General features: G+C 41.7%; 1 protein-coding gene across 1 annotated transcript in view; it reads right to left on the bottom strand.

Moving 5' to 3' along the window:
- The window catches only part of MPP4 (MAGUK p55 scaffold protein 4), a 296,409-nt gene that overhangs the window by 19,375 nt on the left and 261,262 nt on the right, over positions 1-15,772 (bottom strand). The window contains exon 21 of the mRNA XM_086958555.1: positions 7,058-7,192. Coding sequence (XP_086814681.1) covers positions 7,058-7,192 — 135 coding nt within the window. The remainder of the gene's footprint in view (positions 1-7,057; positions 7,193-15,772) is intronic.

Below are 15,772 nucleotides of genomic sequence, written 5' to 3' on the forward strand. Positions count from 1 at the left end.
AGTATACCCTGCCACACCTATAGTGGCCAAAAACGATTCAGAAAAGGGGGTGGTGATGAACAGAGTGTCTGAATTAAGCAGCCCACTCTTACCCAGTCCAGTGGCGGAGGTGTTCTTGATGTTCTGCAGTTTCTTATGGAGTTTCTGGGTGGTGCTGGATAGAGTGCTGACAAGCTCATGGGTGACAGTTTTGTTGTACTCACTGGGGACACACTGGAAGATTTAATGAAGTAGATGGAGCATGTGGAAATAGGAGGAATAAACAACATTGATTTGGTGGTTTATTGAGAGAGAGAAGTCCAGGAGGTTGCCAAGGTTTCGCACGTAGTCAGTGGGCTTGTGGGGGGGGTCCAAGTGCTGCAGACCCCCTCTGCCTGGGCCACCAAGAGTCAACCAGGACAGAGGGGGTGGCAACACTTGGGTGTGGATCCCAGGTTGAGGACTTAGGTCTTGTTTGAGTTAGTTAAGCTTGAGGCAGATGTCCTTCATCCTGGTGGAGACTGCATTTATCCTGTTGTGGAAGTTGCTCTTGGCAGCTGTGGGTTCTTCTGTGAGGTAGAGAATCAGCTGGATGTTATCGGCGTAGGAGACAACGTTGAGTCTGTGGTTCTTGACGATGGCTGCAAATGGGGCCTGAAGAGCTTGGGGCTCAGGGAGGAGCCTTGAGACCCTTTGCAGCTGATCTCTGTGGGTTTTCAGTTGAATGGTGGAAGTCGTACTCTCTGTGTTCGGCCGGTGAGGAAGGAGCAGATCCATCCAGGGCTTTGTTCCGGATGCTGGCATCGTGGAATCTTGTGCAGAGGGTGTGGTGGGAAACGGTGTTGAAGGCGGCTGAGAGGTCCAGCAGGAAGAGGGAAGCTGTTTCCCATTAGTCGAGGCATTTGCTTTTAGGTTTGAGGCTCCAGATATCTCCTTGGAACAGAAGGAGGCCTGAAGGCCCTTTAACTTCGGCCTTTGTTATGGCCCCAGGTGAAATCTGATAAGCTGCTGCCCCCCTCCACTTGCACATTGCAGCTCGGAATGATAGCAGGCAATGTGCAGCAGCAGGCGCTGCTGAATGTGTCAGTTACAAATGGGGTTTTTGTTTGGCTAAGGTATACACCTAAGCCAAGCAGTACCCACCACCACTCAAGTTAATTCAGATGCAAGATTACCTGTGCTCCTCGTCTGGTAGCTTGGCGCAGAGGAGGCTTATCAAAGAGGCAATGTGTAAAGTATTTCTGCAAAGCATAGTAAAGTAACAGTGAAAGACAAAGCAAAACACTCCACACTAGTTCTAGAAAAATAGACCATCTTTATGTAATTAAAACCAGGCCTAAAGGACAGCAATTCAATAGTCTATCAAGAGTTATGCCAGTACTAGTAACGTTAATAGCTCATCACAGTGCTCAGGAACCTTTAAGGGAATTACAGTAATCCTCAAATGAGCCCACCGGCCTCCTCCGCCTTGAAAAGATTTTCAATGCAGTGGGGATTGAAGTTAGCCTGCACACAGGCCTTCGGGACAGTACCTGGGGCTTGGAGTCACTGCTCTCGTTGTCGGCGGTCTCGCACACGGGGTCCACGTGGTAGGAAGAGGAGTTGGGCTCTGGCTTGGCCGCTGGAGCCCAGGCAGGTCTGTGGCCCCATACTGCTGTGTTGGTGGGCCTCACACATGGAGCTCGTGTTGGTAAGAGGTACAGAGGCGGGCAGGACTGGTGTTCAGCCACAGTAGATGCAGTCTTGTGAATCTTCGGCCCTAAGAGCCTGGAGAGAGCGAGCTCAGATCGTTGTGTTGCTAGGCAACCAGAATGCGCTCACGCCACTCGGTGCTCCCGGCGCTGACTGAGGGTAAAGGTCTACACCGCTGCGGTATCTTCAGAAGCAGCAGTGTCGAGTACGACTAGTAGCAAAAGGTGACCGAGCGCCAACACAGCAGGCGCTAGACAATGTGACTGTGTCTGGTGGCCCGATAACATACAAATAGCCCTGATTCTTCCATAACAGGAGGAAAGCTAACAAGTTCTTGGGAACTTGTAGGATATAGAGGCCCAGTTGTCCCTCATTGCAGAGGTAGCAGGGAGCAGGCCAACATAGCTGAGCAGAGTGCATAGGTAGTACAGCAAAGCAAGTGACAAAGGGGCAGTCCTTCCTAGCAGCGTTGTACCTCATAGTTGCAGAGTCTTCTTCAGACCCCAAAGTGAACCAATTTGGGGATGTCACAGCGAGGTCCAGTACTAATACCAAAATGTGTCTTTGAAGTGGGGGAGACAACAAAAGACAGCTGTCTTTGATCCTCAAAAGGCCCCTGCCCTTTCTTCTCTGGCTCCAGGCACACTACAGGCGGTTATATAGCTATTTGTGTTGGAATAGGCATAGCACTATTCAGGTGGAGGTGTCAGCCCCTCCCTCCTTCTATGTTTAATGAAGTCTTAGTGCAGTGCTATAATTTGACTTGATAATGTCAAAGCTTTCAAATGTTAAAAAGATACACTTTTTAAAATTTTGAAGAGCGTTCACTGTCACATTTGTAGTCCTGTCAAGTACCACTCATTAGTGGTCATACTAGTGCTGGTGTGCAGGAGACTGCAAATAAATACTTTAACCCAAGAAGCTACAGAAGTCTGTGACATTATTGTGGTCCATGCCAGAGAGCGCTTTGCTTTCACAAAGCATCTTGTAAGTGCAACACTATTGCGAAGTGACCTTTTTGAAAGCCATGACAAATCTTTCCCAGCTGAGGCACTCGCAGAAACGGTAGAAGCCTATCCTATGTTAGACAAAGCAAGATTGAGTACAGAACTTTCGGTCCTTTATGGAAGACGAGACTTCCGTCAAACTACTGGTGGTGCCATGGCTTTATTTAGCTTTTTGTGTGAAAACAACTTAGAGAAATCCTTTTCTGAGACCATAAAGCTCTTAAGAGTTGTCATTACTACACCCATGACAACAGCAGAATCTGAGCGATGTTTTTCTACACTAAAGAGGGTAAAAACGTTTTTGCGAAACACTATGACTCAAGCTAGACTTAATGCTTTGACTATGCTGTCGATGGAAAAAGAGCTAATAAAGGAAATACCAGAATTCAACAAAAGAACAATTGAAAAGTTTGTTCATATTAAAGATCGATGAGCAAACTTTCTATATAAATAGAAAATATGAATCTGATGTGTGATCATAGTTCCAGGTGTTTATAGCTCAGTTTGTTTTGTTTGATAGCATTAGGAAGTACTGTTGGAAATGTTCTCATTCCATTTATTATTCATACAACTCCTGTACAGTTGATATATATTTATATATGTGTGCTTATGTATCTGTGAATTTATATATATTTGTTTTCATATTTTAATATTATTTAAAATATTTTCGTTGTTAGTGTTTTGAGGGTATATGTACAACATTTAGTTATTTTCCTAATTCATTTTTATTTAACCGTTTTCTACTGTACTGACAGGGACAGGAACCTTCTACCTGAGATTGACATGCAAAGTATTTAAATATTATTTTTATTTTGTCAATTGTGTTTAAAAATATATTGGTTTTGAAAGTTCTTAAAATGTACATTTATTTATTTCTTTTTGTTTAACTTTTTCTGCTGTGCTGGCTGAAGGGCACAAGGACCTGAGAGTGGCATTCAAACAATTTGCATAGTATTATTTAAAATAATTTTGTTTGTGTTTACAAATATCATATTGGTTTTGAAGGGATATTTCTTAAAATATACATTTATTTATTTTCATATTTTATTTTTATGTAGCCATTTTCTACTATACTGACTGCCACAAGGGCCTGAGAGTGGCATGCAAAGTATTTAAAAATAAAGTAAAACATTTGTACCTAGCCTGCTTATGCAAATAACGTTTTTGTTCTTTCTTAAATAAATGAAAGATTTTTAATGAATATTTCTTATATTATAAGCAATGCATATTACACTCATTTCCTAACTTATTTTTATTTAGTGGTTTTCTAAAATACTGATAGATCCAATGGCTTCAGAGCGCTATATGAACTATTTTAAATACAATATTTACCTAATTATTTTGTAAAATTGCCTTGCTCAAAAATCAAAGCTTTGGCTGACTTCCTAAAAATTAAATGTTTGTTTCAAATTGATATTTCTTATACATGTAGCTATTTAATATGTCATAATGATTACTGGGCAATCAACGTTGAATAGCTGATGCAGAAAAGGAAATGGCCAGCCGTCATTTTTGGTAGGAACAAAATTACAAGTGTGTTTCTTTGTGGATGTGCAACCTGGCTTAGTACCCTGGCCCTCTTCAGAAGTCAGTCTTGCTTGGCAACACAGAAATTCTCTGAAATAATGTATGAGTTTTCTTTTATGAATGCCTAGAAGAACTGATTTTTCAGTCCATTTATCACAGAAATAGTGCGGAAAATTGCACCAAAAAATGCCAATTTTTAAAAAATTTCTTTGCGGGGGGAGAACCCCCCCACACACCCTTATTGCCGTCGGGCTCGCTCGCTTCGCTCGCTCGCTCCCGTTCATTGATGCCTACTTCAATAGCCTCACCAGGTTCAAATTCCACCAGCCGCCACTGATTTAAAGACAGCATATTTTCCATTAAACTGACAATCAAATTTGCACATAAAACTATATTGTACACAAATGACAAAGTGTGGAATTTGGGTTTAAGTGAATATTTATTATTTGCACATTACCAAGTAAAGTGTCTTGATTGTTTTAATCCTATTAAAATCTTTGTTTCCGTCACACTTCAGAATTACAAGAAATTTGCTACATTTTTGCTTCCCTAACCGCTGAATGTGAACAATTCATTTACAGGTATTTATATGTGGTCAGGTGTTATAAAAAACATGACACCCTACAGGCTTTCCTTTCACACTCCCTGTATCCCAGCAGGATTGTCACATAATTCACTTTACTTTTCATTCCCTGACTCCTAAGTGAGAGAAGTTTGAAAACACCAATACCCATGTTAAAAAACATAGGCAACAATTTGTCAGAAGACATAGCCTGACAATTGACCTCTGTCTTTGAAGCACAGTAAATGTGACAAGATAAATACAGAATTTAAAGGCATCTTTATTTATTGCTTGGACTTTTGTGACCCACCAAAATTGACTTGCCCAGTTAAAGAAACTATGGTCTAGCATGTTTTGAGAATAGTTCCCTGCTATTATGCTTTTAATTTGATTATTTCTCAATTTACATGCCCAATGTTATGTATTGTCTCACTTTACTTAAGGTTTTCATGCTTTATGTTTATGCAAATACAGAACCATTAATAAATATCGCAGACCCAGCGAACATTATCCAGGACTATAATAATGGGTACAGTGTGGATGCCTGCTGATGGATGTATGAGGGTAACTATGGAACTAGAGCTAGGAAAGTGTGGATCCCGGTCCTGAAGAAAGTCGGGGACCCTTTCAGGGTTTGTTACACAGGCTGAAATATGTTGATCCACCAGATGCAAGGAGAATAGTCAGCCCAATGCATCACAGTCATTTTTAATCATCTCTTTGGTCCACCTTGAATAAACAGGAATATATTAGGCTAAGGGCTTAGAGATTTTTATGAGCATTTACTAGATCCTCGTTCCAAAAAACCTCCATCCGACACGGAAAGTACTCCTTGTAACTATGAGGAGCCCATTCACCACTAGAAACATGACATCTAGAGTGGTGTGTGGGGCAGTGCCTTTCAGGTTTTAGTGATTTCCCTTGGTCCTATCTAACCCTGACACATAACATGGAAATAAGGGCCCGCAGAAAATGGGTAATTCCCTATGAGTGACTTTCCAATCTAGTCTTTCTGATTCTGGTTATGTTTGCTTTTGGTGTTGTAGTGTACAGGTAGAAAGGATTAAATCAGCCCTTCTCTTCATCTTGGGCTCACCTCCCTTTTCATAAATATGGGCCTAATTTTTTAGGCCATCCATAACACCAATCATCCCTACATGCAGTTGGATATCAGTGAAACCTCTCTCCATACAGGCAGGAAAAACTATGCAGCTCTCTAAGGGCAAACCCTAAAACATCTAAGACCATCTCAAATCTGGGAAGGCATTACAGACCTGGCTCTTCCCCTACAGATGATACAACATCATACTTACACATATAGTAGAATTAACCTCTACACCAGGTTACAACCATAAGCACAACTATCTCTCACATCCTGTGTTCCACTCCTAAATGCAGCTACACAATCACAGCAACAGGTTAAGAGAAAGCTGCTGGACGTTACGCTCGACATTTAAACGCTTCCCCTTTATCCCACATTTGAAGACTATTCAAGTTCAACCATAAACGACTATGCTTTATAAGCTGAATGGTTTCTATGTTTCACTCCTCTTTACTACACTACACACTCAACAGCAGCTACATGTGACATGAAAAGGGCACCACTCTGGCGACCATGTACGGCGTTATGACATAAGCAACACTACAAACCTATACCATTCTGAAGAAGCACAACTTATGCAGTATTAGAACATTGGAATGTAGGGAGCTCCATTGTAGACAGTAGAGTGCTCCATGCCTCTACGGGCTGGTAAAGGCCAGCAGAGCAACATTCCAATGTTTTACAAAGGCCTCTCGGAGCTTGAGGGGGATTTAAATCCCCTCGAGCTCCGAGAGGCCTTTATTTTATTTGTTAGAATATTCGGCCCTCTGCTGGCAGAATGTTCTAATAGCCATATCGCCCTTCGTTGCAGGGCTATATTAAAGTCCCTGTCCCTGGAGCGGGCCTTTAATAGCGGAATGGCGGGCTATAAGGCTATAGTATATATTATTCCTTTACTGAAAGCACACATCTGTGTTATGATGTGCTCCATAACTAGTCAACAATTTATTAAACACTTTGTAGGGAGCACATTTCAAATAAATAACGTGATGTGAGATATACAGGAAGGATCCTGGGGGAGGGTATATATGGGCTTTTGTACAAAAATAAGATGTGTAGACATTTATATTTTCCTGGGGAAATATTTGCAAGACGATGCATATACATACAGAGATTACAAAGAGTATTATGGCCACAGAGTGTGACACAGATCTACCCGCCCTGTGATATATCTCTTGCACACCTTACCCTGAATTTCATGTTAACATAGTAATCTGTAATGATTCTAGCATTCTTCCGAGATTGCCTCATGCAGCCAACACTGGGTGGTTTGATGAAGATGACGTAAGGCTTAACTTCATGATTTCGAACACCTTGAATAGCCTACAAAGGAAACCATTCAATGATAAATGTGCTTGCACAACAGATATTTTATTGACATTTATGGACCGTTGGTGGATTCCTGGGACACCTGCACAACATTCACATTGGGCGAGGCTTTATAGTTTAGAATATATATACATTTGATTCCTTGGTAGTTATATGACTAATCTGATCGGATGCACTCAAATGTGACATCATACAATACTTACAAGGTTTTGCAAACAAACAACTAATCATATTATAAAGGCAAATCATGTGTTTACTGAGACCAGTTACTCTTAGTTTTCTGGCTACTGCATCAGTGTAGAGCTCCTGCTCTGCCACTGAAACCTCACAAATATAATATTTATTTAATTTCAGTGATTTACTACATCAATGCATGGAAAAGGGAGCAGAACAGTGGCAAACAATAAAAAAGAGATGTATTGTACATAAAGAGCTTAATGCTATTACTTGAGTGTTCACAGCACAAATAAGTATTGTTTTGCAAGAAGTACAAAAAATCTAAAATATATAAACATATGCATTAGACCCCAAAAATGTATAATAAGGAAAGGTATGTTCAGTAATACACAGTTTATTTTGGATTGTTATATAAACCACAAAGCATCATTTCATAAAACAATGTAAAGCATGTAGAAAAGTTATACAAATAAACTTTGAAAGATTTCTTCTTTTCACATAGACAAAAACCACATATTCACATTTACATTAAATAACAGGATATCAGTCAATGCAAACAATAAAACCAATCACATTTAAAAACTTCATAATTTGCTAAAGAATTTTCACAGTCTTCCACTATCAAGCACTTTCTTACACCAACTACAGAATGAAGAATCTTGATACAGTGTGATCAAAGGGGTTGGCAATAAAAGATGTTAAGACTGGATGACAAGCTCAAACTTGGCTCTCTTTTAAAATCAGGATAATATATTTCATGTGAGAACCTTCATTATAATGGCAGAAAAAGAAGAAGAAGTTGTCTTTTCATCTATGTTAGTGGTAATACGAGTCATAGATGATAGCAAACGATAGTGTATAGTGCCGATTCTAAATCTAGTTGTGAAGATGTCGCTCACATAAATTATCAATCTGCATCAAAACTGTTTCTTCCTATTGATCTCCATCGACAGAAGGTGTTGATGACCCATTTCATATTTGCTTTCACAATCTTTTTGAGTTTACTGAATAAGTCCGGGCGTCACAGGGCCGAACTAACGCCTCTGATGTGTTCAAGCCATGGAATCTTACTCCACAGTTCCAATAAAAGGCAATTAGATAAAAAAATTCTATTTCAACCCACTGCAGGATTTCATCACGCTGATAACCATAACAGAACGAGGTCCGCTTTATATGGCCCTCCGTCACAGTGTACTCAAGGCCCACCTCCTCGGGCGTGCCAAATGATGGAAGTGAATGGGGTAACGCTAACAGGCATCTTAGAAATGTATATTTTCCTCCTGATTATGAAGTATCTTTAGATTTCTGTCACATAGGACACTGGGGGAATTCATGTTTAGAACACTTAAGATCTGGGTCAAATGTCTATGGCTTAACCTTTCTTTGAGACGAAAAATCATTTCCTGAGTTTCCAGATAACACATTATTCTGATAGTAAGACGTCTGCCCAATTAAACTTGGCATTAAGAGTGGTACTAAGATAATAGAACACCTATACAAGGCTGTTCTGTGTACTTTCTCTATTCATGCTTTTGGACGATTTCTTGGGCAGGGATTCATAAAATGAGATTTTACTTTTTTGTTTCAGCCCCAGATTTTTCATACATGCTGCATAACATGTGATCACATATTGAAACTTATTGGTTGCCCAACGTGTATTGAAGAATGAATGCATTTACAAGTGCCTAAAGGAATTATTTCTTATGTGCGTGACTGACTGTTTTAGTGAGTGATTGAACGTGTCTTACTGAATGCATGGGTTAGTGACTAAACTGTGTGAAAGTCTGTATTAGTCTCTCCGTTGGTGTGTAAGCAAATGCATGGGTTGCTGAATAGCTTAAGGAGTGTCTATATAGGTTATTGATTTGTTGTCTGAGTATCTGTATGGGTCCCTGAGTGTCTGTGTGGGTGGGTGCGTGGGTGGTGTATGAGTCTGTGCATAGATGTCTGATTGGGTGATTCAGTGGTTGTATGGATTGAAAAGTGCATCTGGGAAGGACTGTATGGGTGAGTTAGTGTGTGTATGGGTGTTTTGGTGAGTGAATGAATGTTTCAGTGGTATATTTGGGACTAACTACATATGTTTTAACCACATCGCTGCTGTGCATTTTCCCCCCCAGTGCTGGGATCTCAGATTCCCCATTTTTCATGACGAGCTCAGCTCGTCATCAGCACAGCTCCACTGTGCCTCATGACGAGCTGAGCTCTTCATGAGCATGGAAACGGTTAAGGCACTATGGGCCCGATGTAGGTCGGTCGGTAACGGCCGAAAATCGGTATTTTCGGCCGTTACCGATCGGTATACATGATTTGACATGTAGGTGCACTATTTTACCGAATCGGTAACTTTACCGAATCGGTAAAGTTACCGATTCTGTAAAATACAGAATCGGTAACTTTACCGATTCGGAGCCACCCAAATGTAGGTGGGACTCTTCAGAGTCCCAGGAGCCTTAACGAATCGGTATTTTACCATCAAATCCTATTTGATGGTAAAATAACGATTCCGGTGTGCATGCACATGTGTGCATGCACACCTATGCCATGTGACAGGCAGACCTGCCCTTAGGGCAGGTATGCCTGCCACATGGCACCCGTGCCTGTTTTGGGGGTGCCAGAGGGTGTCAAAGTGACACCCCCTGCACCCTTGAGAAATTCGGTATTTACCGATTCGGTAAATACCGAATCGGTAATGTCCATTCATTCCTATGGGCTTCAAAGCCCATAGGAATGAATGGGCATTACCGATTCGGTATTTACCGAATCGGTAAATACCGAATTCATCCGATTCGGTATTCCAGCACATCTGGAATACCTACATATCGGACCCATTGATTTACCGATTTTAAATTACCGAATCGGTAAAATTCGGTAATTTAAAATCGGTAAATCAATTTTACCTACATCGGGCCCTATATGTGAGTGTTGGAGTATATAAATTAGTATACATGAGACTAAGTTATTTGAAGGGTGCGTGGATAAATAAGTGTTCGCTTCTATCAGTGATTGTATAAGACAGTAAATATGTGTTAGTATCTGTATAAATAAGTGATATGGTATGTCTAAAAATAACGAAGTTGGTGTGTATAACTGTATACATGAATAAATGGGTATGTGATTGATTCTTTGCTTTACTGACTAGGTGTGTGAGTAACTCTATGGATGAGTGGCAGAGCGTGACTGCATGTATAGATGAATCATTGCATATTATAGTCCAGTATTGATGAGTAACTACAAGTATGAGTGACTGGATGCGTGTGTAGACCTAGGAATAGTTAGTGGTATGTAGTATATGGCATTCTTGTGTGTATGTTTTCAAAAATAGTAGTCTGCATTTTAGAATGGGTGTATCAAAGTTTATATTAGAGCATCAGTATGTGCACCAGATTATCACCTGGATGATGTCATGAGTGATGTCATCAGTGATGTAATTGACCCTTCATGAGTGATGTCAAGTCAAGTCAAGTCAAGTCAAAGTTTTATGTTTATTATGATCGTAATCTTTAAACAAGAGCAAGAAGCAATACCACAAGTTTAAAATATTCTTATAAAAGGTGATATAACATGTACAAAATAATCCATTATAGATTGAGTGATGTAATATGTGACATCATCAGCAGTGCATTGCAGGCGCGCAAGTTATAGTTAGCCCAACTAACTATAACAGGCGAATTTCTCTGGTTTTATATAGTCAAATGTTCAACTAACTAGAACGTCCCTGAAACCTATAGTTTTTTAATTGAATTTCTAAGGTTTTTTAAATGCTAACTCCTAACAATAACGTGCCTGAAACCTATGGTTTTTTCAGTGAATTTCTAAGGATTTTTAAATGCTACTTCCCAACTATAACGTCTGTAAAACCAATGGTTTTTTCAGTGAGTTTCAAAGGTTTTTTAAATGTTAATTTCATATTTTAATGTTTATAAAACCTATATTTTTTCTACTATTTAAAAAAATATTTTGGAACTCTATTATACTTCTTTTTTTTAACTTTAAAAATTATGTAAGATTTGATATCTTCCCCCAAAAATATGTATATATATATATATATATATATATTATGTTTTTTGCGAAATCTGCACTCCCATACCGGTAGCGTACCAAGCTCCATCACCAAGCGAATCCGATCCACCATATTGGTATAACTTGTAAATGATGCGCATTTCTTATCCAACGAGTTTGTGGCACCGCGTCCCGCGTAACATCATATATGCATGAAGTCACCCCAGCTGCTACTTTGGTATCCGACGGGTACACAGTACTAAGCCACGTGTTACATCATGTACCTATGGGGTCGCGCCCACTGCGCGTTGTGTATGCGACGTGTACACGCTGCCAGGCCCTGTGTTATGTCACAGACGAATAGTGTCACGCCGGCTACGCCATTCCCTTGGTTTCTTTTGTCTCAAAACTATATCTAAATAACTTTAAACAGTATATGAGAGCTACGATCATCTAAAAACAATCATTTATATATTTCTAACTGTAATAAACTTATATTATGATATCTATATTTTGTCAAAATCGCATCGGGTGCGTCCACCTTGCGAGCTCATTGCGCGATTGCCATGTGACCTTAAAAAAAGCATTTGATTGATTCATAACATTTCCCATTGTAACAGTTGGACAACCCCACCCATTTTAGTCATTCTATTTACAGCGTTTGATGAGAGACACCTCCTCTGCTTAGAGAGCTTTTGTGAAAACTTTTTTCCTGTATACACATATCTTATACTACACACAACATGCAACGATCATCTTGATCAATATTCATGGTCTGTACATTAGCCTTCCACGTGTGATGGCCATGCATCTCAAACGTTCCATCAAAAAACAAATGTGTGTTACACAATGCCCCGGGTGTGTGTGCACATTATTGTGCTCCCTTTCGGCCTGGGTATTGGTGGCTCTAAGAAGCATCAGGAGCGATGGGCAGAGTGCACATCCTAGATCACATGTGGCAAACAGTAAACAGCAATGTGTAGATTTCTTTTGCTGTACGCTCTGTTGTCAGGCTTTTCCAATATAGTAGTGTGTTATATGTGAGACTTTCAGATTCACATTTGACATGCATTGCTTGACTGTAATGAGAGTTATCACTGTGTATGACGTAGCCTCACTGCTGATCCTCCCTCCATCCGAGCACATTCACATGTGTACGCTTCGAGATAGCAACACTTTCAATAATACCGCACACCATTGACATGCGTGTCTGCGCATATCCACAACCTTGACAACGACATGTGATGTTTGCCATTCAATGTTTTTGAACAGCATCTCATTAGCGATAGTTTCCACCCTCCTGACACATGCTACATTAATGTAAATTGCACATTCTGCTACGTCAAAACTACAAAAGAAACACACTAAGTACACTTCCTGGCCAGGCAGGAACTGAACAACGCCCAGGTCCCCAGAATAATTTTTCACACCCCTACGCTGGCCTGGCGTACGCAAGCCCAGCCCACTTTGCGGACATATAAATGAGATAACCACCATGCCACTTGTCCCACTTCTTCCACTCTGCCTCAGGTGCTATGGCCGCATCCACCTCGCATATCACAATGCACAGTTAAAAAAAAAGGGATCCATGAGGTGTGCACCTTCCAGCAATCAACACTCCATCTGAATTGTAAGCACTGCTGCCCGTAGTGTTTGCACACACAACAATGACAGTAGGTGAGCAGTGCGGCCTAGGTACACAGGGGCTCCAATTGAGCTTGGTGCGGCGGGAGGGGTGGGGTGCATCAGCCTGGCTGCACAGGTGCGAACAAGCGATTTTGCCGTGCGTAATGATGTGATCTCTGACCTGATTCAGTATCATCTCTGTCTCATTTTAAGGACCTGCTGGACCGTACTGTAAGCCTGAGCAAGCAGAATGTGCTGCCCTACAGACACGTGTTGAGCCAGTGCTGCAAGAGGGGTGGGGTGCATCAGCCTGGGTCCGCAGGTGCGAACAAGCGATGAAGCTGTGCGTAATGATGTGATCTATGACCTGATTCAGTCCCATCTCTGTCTCATTTTAAAGACCTGCTGGACCATACTGGAGGCCAGACCCAGTGGGCAGTGCTGCCCTACAGACACGTGTTGAGCGCAGTGCTGCGGGAGGGGTGGGGTGGGGTGCATCAGCCTGAGTGCGCAGGTGCAAACAAGCGATGTTGCCGTGCGTAATAATGTGATCTCTGACCTGATTCAGTCTCATCTCTGTCTCATTTTAAAGACCTGCTGGACAATACTGTAGGCCAGACCCAGCGGGCAGCGCTGCCCTACAGACATGTGGCGTTGGCTTTTAGGGCACTGTAGTGGGCTCATTACTAAGTGTACATGCACACAGCCTTCTGCCACTGCACTACACGCGCACATTAGGCTTCGACCATGCTCTCTGTTCCTTTCTATGTGAACCTTCGTATAACATATTATTATTTAACCTTGTGTATTCTCGTGCACTCAAACTCCTCTTTGAACCACGATTACCACTAACAGTTGGTAGATGGTATTTCAAAAACGAAGGATGCACTCAACTGCTGTTTTCTATTAAGCTTGAAATAAACCTTCATTTACCTCCAGACGTTTCCACCATTAAATTATTTCCCCCTTTTCAGACACTGAATTGATTGATCCAAAATGGGCAGAGCGGGAGCTCACCCCGCGATGATGCCCTGGGCATTCTGACGCCTTCCCTCGTGGTATCAAGACACCATCCCCGACCGGAGACCTGCTCTCCTACCCTATAAACGTACCCCGGACTCGTGGCTTGCACCAAAACGTCGTTGGACACACCGATGGTGGCAGGTGAGCAGTGAAGCCTCGGTGGCCAGGACCTACAATTGAGCACTGAGTGGGGGAAGTGGCTGGGGTGCAGCACCCTGGGTGCACAGTTGCAGGCAAGCGATTTTCCCGTAGCTAATTATGTAATGTTTGGCCTCATTCATATGTTTCATTTTAAGGACTTGCTGGACCACACTCTTTCTCGCGGACCCCAGCGTCCTAGACAAATGGGTGATGGGAGGTTAAAGACTGAGGGCTAGGTGCAGTAGGCCGACGGTCTGTCTCCTCCTCCCTCTCTTCTTTTGACTCTCCCTCCCCTTCTCCCATCCACCCACTCCCTCTCCCTCCCATTCTCACTTTCGTCCTTTCATTTGGACTACCTTTCTTTAACTCTTCCACATGGCACACATACTTATGTTTCATTTTTGTCTTGCAGGTTTTGTACGCTGCTTCAACAGGAGTCCAACCCACGTTTTTTATGTTATACTGTTGTTTGTTCTAATAAACTTACGTTTCCATTTATTTGTGTTTTAATAATGGTTATTTTTTTCTAATAAATAACTGAGTGTACAGGTCTTCTTTTTCTGACAACACTTGTCTATAGTTTATTGTGAAAATCGTCTGTTTATAGGAGATTATGAGGGAAAACCTTTGTAATTTTGCTGTGCACCTTCCAAACATAATCCAACTGACTATTACACAAATCAAGCCTGGGTAATTCTACAACTGCAAGGGTTCTATGAGTGCATCACTTTATAACACCATGAGTACTGCTCGTGTGATTACAGAACCAATAAGGCACTGCCTAGGACCACAGAGGCTTCAGGGACTGCCAAGGCCCACCCTGCATACTTAAGTAAAGCCCCGGAGGGTGGCGATCCCCGGAATTCAGTTGGCCTCGAACCCCCTGAACAATTAGTAAACAATGCCCGGCAAGGTAACGGTCCCATAGGCTGCGAATTGTCTCTGTGCCCTCCCGCGCCTAATTTACTTGTGACATTAAGATCCCCATTTCGGCAGAGACCCCGCAAAAGAATAATAGGATTGGCCATGGAACATTACCCACCAGGGGCCTCATTTAAATGAACAGGTGAGACCCCGCTTTTTTTTTTTCCTCTCCATTTTTACCATCCGGATCCAGCGATACAAAGTTTTCCTCCTCTCGCTTCCACTAGTCAAACAAGGATTTGCTATCACAAGGTGAAAGCCATGCACCCGCCCACCAATAGCAAACACAAATGTCCTGCGGATGCACACCCCAGGACATTGTATGAGCTGCGCCTGGGAGGTTGCCCTCCCTAGGACCATGATGCATTGGTTAATTTAAACGTATACTAACACTACTTACATACGATTAGTACAGCGACGAGAGTGTAGTTAAGAGGCAGAGGAAGCGCAAAATCTAAAATTATAAATCCTACCAGAAGTCAGATGACATAATTTAATGAGCTGACAAGCCTGGGATGAGTAGAAACAGCTACACGAAGAAAACAAGTTTTCAGCACAGCGCAAGCAATTTTGAAATATTGGTGAGCGCTGCCTTCTTTTTACCTTCTCCCGCTCATTGCCAAATTTATGTAGTGAAGCGGCAAACAGCAGTGGATCTGATAAGTAGATTTATTACAGGAA

This window comes from Lissotriton vulgaris, chromosome 2_1 (genome assembly GCF_964263255.1).
Source record: "Lissotriton vulgaris chromosome 2_1, aLisVul1.2, whole genome shotgun sequence".
NCBI classification, from domain to species: Eukaryota; Metazoa; Chordata; class Amphibia; order Caudata; family Salamandridae; genus Lissotriton; species Lissotriton vulgaris.